The 6000-nt window shown below is 44.0% G+C and overlaps 1 protein-coding gene across 3 annotated transcripts in view; it reads right to left on the bottom strand.

Annotated features, from left to right (window-relative positions):
• rgs6 (regulator of G protein signaling 6) overlaps positions 1–1292 on the bottom strand; it is an 823132-nt gene extending 821840 nt beyond the window's left edge. For all 3 annotated transcript variants that reach the window (XM_038784322.1, XM_038784332.1, XM_038784316.1), the window contains exons 1-2: positions 983–1292; positions 311–417 (exon numbers count right to left, since the gene is read on the bottom strand). In XM_038784322.1, the coding sequence (XP_038640250.1) occupies positions 311–394 (84 nt within the window). In that variant the 5' untranslated portion in view covers positions 395–417; positions 983–1292. The remainder of the gene's footprint in view (positions 1–310; positions 418–982) is intronic.
• Positions 1293–6000: the final 4708 nt, after the last annotated feature.

Below are 6000 nucleotides of genomic sequence, written 5' to 3' on the forward strand. Positions count from 1 at the left end.
CAGAGAGGATAGAAACAGACAGAGCGTCCCATCCTGGACATTACAACTGGACATTGTGGGCTAAACCTCGCAAAGAATAAAAGTTTCCTCCTTGCACCCACAGTAAGGTCGGCATGCTGAGTGCCCTTTACAAACACATCCTGAAGCCAAAGTTAACATTGTGATAATGATCCACTCAAGGGGCAAACAATTCAAAAGCCATCATTAGTTTTCCTCAGACTCCCCCCCCCCCCCCCCCACCTTAAGGGAAGGAGGGGGAAGAACAAAATCCTAAACCCCAACAATTGAACACACATAAACACATCCCTACCTTTCTGTACACCAGCATATTGGGAGAACTATCTTCGGCCTCAGTGGCCCCACACACAGTTTGTTCAGTCGTTCCCTGGGCCATGTCAAGACTTGAAAAGCTCGCCTCTAAATGGGGGGGGGGGGGGGGGGGGGAGCAAAATGAAATTTGTGACAATCCCGTCCTCACAGGAGCCAAAGCGGAGAATTTGAGAGAATAATTGTCTCACAAAACCTACTCGGAGGAAAAATAACAAACGCCCCCTTGGCTTCTGAATGAATGACAACCGACGAAGGCAGAAGAGAGGGAGAGGAATAAGAGGAACATATGTCAATTGGGGGGAAGAGAGTGCTCGCTGGCGGCGAGATACCAAATCTGCAACATGTCTTATTCTGTAAATATTAAATAGAGCCGGCCCCCAGCTTTCCCCAGTTGACGCACTAGCTGCAAACTATTTTTAACTCCAAAAGAGGGGATGAGGACTGAATGACAAATAATTCTGAAGAGCGCATTATTACAAGAGCTTTGTTATCTTTTTTAAAAATTTGCATTCAACACACTTAGCACGAAAAATAACAAACCCAAAACAACTGGATATGTTTAAGGATGCTGTGTAAATAAATAAATGTGGAAATGTATACACACACACATTCCCCCCACCCTCCTCCCTGCATCATCTGCTCTGTATCGTACCTTAGCAACCGAGGAATTACTTCTCCCTCCTCCAGGCGTAGAACGGTAGAATCAGGCAGCGTTGAGCATGTCTAACTCGTGGACAATCTGTTGAGATGGATTGATTCCCACCCACCCCGCGTTTTATTGCTTTTTTTTTTGAAATACCAATCAGGTTTCAGCTTCTCCCGGAGCCGCCGAGGTTGTCTCAGGTGAGTGAGGGAGGGGATGTGGGCAGGAGATGCAGCTTAAATTCTGACTGCTGGACACTCCGAGCTGCACTCACTTACACTCACTCGTCTCTTCCCAATCCAACCGAACAGGAACAAATACAGCAGAAGCCAGCAGCAGCAGTGCCCACTGACGCTTCCAACTCCCCTCCGCTCCACAGCACCGACCGCACGCTTTTTAGGGCAAGCTGAAGTTTATTGTGTTTTTTAAAATCCCTTCTTGTATAAACATACCCGTAAACATTTGCACCACAGCAGCTAATTCAAGCGGCGTCTTTAGTTCCTCCACACCTCCCAAGCAAGGGCTTTCTTTAAATTGTAATGGTCTAACAAATAAATGTGATTTTGTCTTTTTCTTTAATCATAAGGTACCATTGCAGCTCTCCAGAGAGTGGGTGGTGCGGTGGAAGTTACGAGCGTAAATGTTGCCACCATATACATTTTGATGTTGTGATTCCTCATTTGAAGCATTTTGCAAGAATTGGAGTGAGGTTTATGTTTGTATTTTCTGGTGGGACAATCACTTCCTCGAAAACATCACAAAGCACCCACAAATTCGTTCTGGTGATCGGTTTGCAAATTATTGAATTTAATAATAATAATCGCTTGTTGTCACAAGTAGGCTTCAATGAAGTTACTGCGACAAGCCCCTAGTGCCACATTCCGGCGCCTGTTCGGGACCGCCGGTACAGGAATTGAACCTGCACTGCTAGCCTTGTTCTGCATTACAAGCCAGCTATTTAGCCCACTGTGCTAAACCGCCCCCCCCAAGTTATCACCTTGCACAGCCCCTTCCACACCCACAACCTCTATCAGCTAGAAGGACAAGGGCAGCAGATACATGGGAACCACACCACCACTTGGAAGTTCCCCTCCAAGTCACTCACCATCCTGCCGTTCCTTCGCTGTAGCTAGGACAAAATCCTGGAATTGCCTCCCTGGCTGCACTGTGAGATGTACCTACAACAGGTGGACTGCAGCAGTTTAAGAAAGCAGCTCACCACTACTTTCTCAAGAGAACTTAGGGATCGGCAATAATTGCTGGCCTTGCCAGGGAAGCCCACATCCCATAAACATTTTTAAAAAAAAGATAAATAACTATATTTTTCAGATCTAGCAGATTACAGTTAAGTATCCACTAGTTTTATGTCAATGCCAATTGATGGATACGTTCACAAGTTCCCATCCAAGTCACACACCATCTGACTGGGAAATATGTCATATTACTGTCACTGGGTCAAAAAAAAAGAGCAATGAATGCTGGCCTAGCCAGCGAAGCTCGCATTCCATGAACAAATAATAAACAGATTCATTCATCAGGGAATTCCACTAATATTGCATTCACCAATGGTAATTTCAAAGTTTTGACCCTAAAATTAATCACCAGTAATTGTATAATTTACTGTTCAGTGCACAGCCTTACATGCTTCATTAGAAGCTTGCTAGGCAAAGGGCCCTGACCTCAACCTTATCATCCTATACTTTTTTGAACTAAAACTTTATGTAGCTCTTTGAATCTTAATTAATTAGATTAGCAATTGGTGATCTACCAGAGGGATGACAATTGGTCTTCTGATATTTTGTAAAATGAATGAATGACAAAACAGGCTGACGATAAGTTATCACCCCTTTCACTACCACCAAGGATCGATTTAACCTGTTCCATGTTTGAAATGAATTGAACTGTTCTATCATCAGTTTTTGTATATTTTTCGGCATAGAATCATAGAATCATGACACTGCAGAGAGAGGCCATTTGGCCCATCGAGTCTGCACTACCCCTCTGAAAGAGCACCCAATATAGGCCCATGGCCCCACCCTATCCCTGTAACCCAATAGTCCAAGCTAACCGTCTGAACAATAACCTGAACATCTTTGGACTGTGGAAGGAAACCGGAGTACCCAAAGGAAACCCACACAGACACAGGGAGAAAGTGCAAACACCATTCAGTCTCCCGAGGTCGAACACCAGTGCTAACCACTGTGCCATGGTGCCACCGTGTCACCCAATTATCATTGTTCTGATAGAATGTGAAGCATCATCAAAATTGGGGCTCAATCAAACTTGAAAGAGGATCAGTGATCTTACTGATCAATGTTATGTAGCCTCCCTTTAAAACAAAAGTGCCGTGAAAGCCTTGTCTTCCAGAGTTGGCAGAGTCAACCAAGAATAAGATGTATAATGAGTGCATAGATTCCTTACAGTGCAGAAGGAAGTTATTCATCTCCTTGAGTCTACACCGACCATCCAAAAGAGCAGTCTAGGTCCCCCCCCCCCCCCCCCCACCCCCCCCCCCCCCCCCCCCCCCCACCCCACCCTCGCCCTATGCCTGGAACCACGTGCATTGATCATGGTCAATCCACCTGAACTGCACATCTCTGAACTCGAAGGGGAAATGTTAGCATGGCCAATCCACCTAACCTGCACATCTTTGGACTGTGGGAGGGAACCAGAGCACTGGGAGGAAACCAATGTAGAAAAAGGGAGAACATGAAAATTCCACACAGTCATCCAAGGCCGGAATCAACCCCGGGCCTGTGAGGCAGCAGTGTTCAACACTGTGCCCCCATGCCACCCATCAGATGGCAGGTTTGAGCAGGTTAGTAGGGATAATGCAACATTTAAGCCACCAATCAATCATAATTATACATTTACTATTGGGGGAATGATGAGTTTCTTCTCAGCTCTCATTAACAATAATTAATTTTATGGGAGAAGAACTCTATTTGAAATTATAGATATATTTCATAGAATTTACAGTGCAGAAGGAGGCCATTCAGCCCATCGAGTCTGCACCGGCTCTTGGAAAGAGCACCCTACCCAAGGTCAACAACTCCACCCTATCCCCATAACCCAATAACCCCACCCAACACTAAGGGCAATTTTGGACACTAAGGGCAATTTATCATGGCCAATCCACCTAGCCTGCACATCTTTGGACTGTGGGAGGAAACCGGAGCACCCAGAGGAAACCCACGCACACACGGGGAGGATGTGCAGACTTCGCGCAAGTCTGTGATTGAAGATTAAGCATGGTACAGTGGTTCTCACCTGGGGGTCCACAAGCAGCTGATTTTTGTTGCAGAACAAGACCAGCAGCGCAGGTACGATTCCCATACCAGCTGAGAATTCTGAATTTTCCCTCCGTGTACCCGAACAGGCGCCGGAATGTGGCGACTAGGGGCTTTTCTCAGCAACTTCATTTTCACAGATTTCATAATATAAAAAAACCTGTTTCATAACAGCCCATTTGATACATTTAAATCCCATCAAGAACTTAATCCCATAGAAAAACAAACGTTTGCACAATCATAACTCCACATCCCATCATTCCAACAACAATTATAGCCCCAAATTATGATAATGATAGGGTATGGAAGCAGTCAAGCAGTAATAATGCTATAATGATAGTATGTATCAATAAAATCTATTGAACTGCAAACAGTTTTTGTTCAACTCAAACATATGCAGGCTCTTTTTAAATATTTAAAGGCTGGCCATTTAAATAATTTGCAGCCTGACAGTTCCACAGTTCTTATTCACCATTTACGAGCATTTATATCTACTCTATAAAAAAAAGTCACAAATCACATACTGTGTGATAAGGCCCTCCCTGCAGCAAGAAGTATGTCTTTTTGAACTAGTTAGTTTCAAAGTCAGCGTCGTGACCCACGGGCTTTGGGTCCAAGATTTTTCAAATTTACTTACTTGAATGTGTTCCTTCTCAAAAGCACTTCCACCTTCACTTCCTCAGACCTGCCCTCCAATGCAAACCTCAACCCTGATCCACCTTCTGATTCCAGGGGTAAATATCAGACAGGCTCCTAATAATCAAATAAAGATGAACATCCGGGATGTACTCGTCCTTTCAGATGGCAATTCAGTAGACTGGATTAAGAGAAGGTGAGGATTTTCATTGAAATTGCACCTCACATCATCTCAGAACACCCTAAATTGCTTTGCAGCCAATTAAGTACTTTGAAGTATACTCATTGCTGTCATGTAGGAACCTAGCAGCAAAAATGTACGTAGCAAGATCCTACAAACAGCGCTGAAATAAATAAGAGGTTACGTTAGCGGCTGTGATATTCCTGGACTAGGAAGGGAGCAAGGGGAATAAAAGACATCTGCAGATTGTGTTCCTGGCCACTGTCTAATAATTGCTGCTGGGAGGCTTGGCGAGGATGGAATCAACTGGGCCATGATGGCTGTCTTATTTGAATAGCTTGCTTATTCCAAACATTAAGGCTCACACACCCCAATGACCACACGGGCAAGGAACAACAAACCTGTTGACATCCAGAGAGCAGTTCTTCAGAATGAACCGGTGCCATCAAAAGTGAAAGGAAATAAAATTGAACCCCCCCAAAAAATTCTTCCCTGACCTGCAACAGGTAGTTATTAAACACCCAGCTTCAGTAAATGGGACGCAATCTAAGAAAGAGTTGCCAACAAAGGTACCTCTCTCCATGTACCAGGCTAAATGTTTTGCAAATCTATTCCCTCACTGCACACGCAATTTATTTTAACAGCTGAAAAAGATATTCTGAAGTATCAGAATGCACTGCTGAATGAATGATTTTGACAGTTGTCATAGAAATGAAATATTGTCTGCTTGACATTGTGTTTTTCTGCCATCTCTTAATCGCTGAGATGATCTTTACATGTTAGCAAAAAAGTAAATAAGAGGCCAATATTTATTTTTAAAGCATAAAAGAAACCACTTTGCATTTGAACCTTTCACATGCTGCAAACCCCCAAAACCAACGATGCGTGGCATCTCCTACTTTGCAGAACTTACCACATAA

This window comes from Scyliorhinus canicula, chromosome 2, assembly GCF_902713615.1.
Source record: "Scyliorhinus canicula chromosome 2, sScyCan1.1, whole genome shotgun sequence".
In the NCBI taxonomy this organism is placed as follows: Eukaryota; Metazoa; Chordata; class Chondrichthyes; order Carcharhiniformes; family Scyliorhinidae; genus Scyliorhinus; species Scyliorhinus canicula.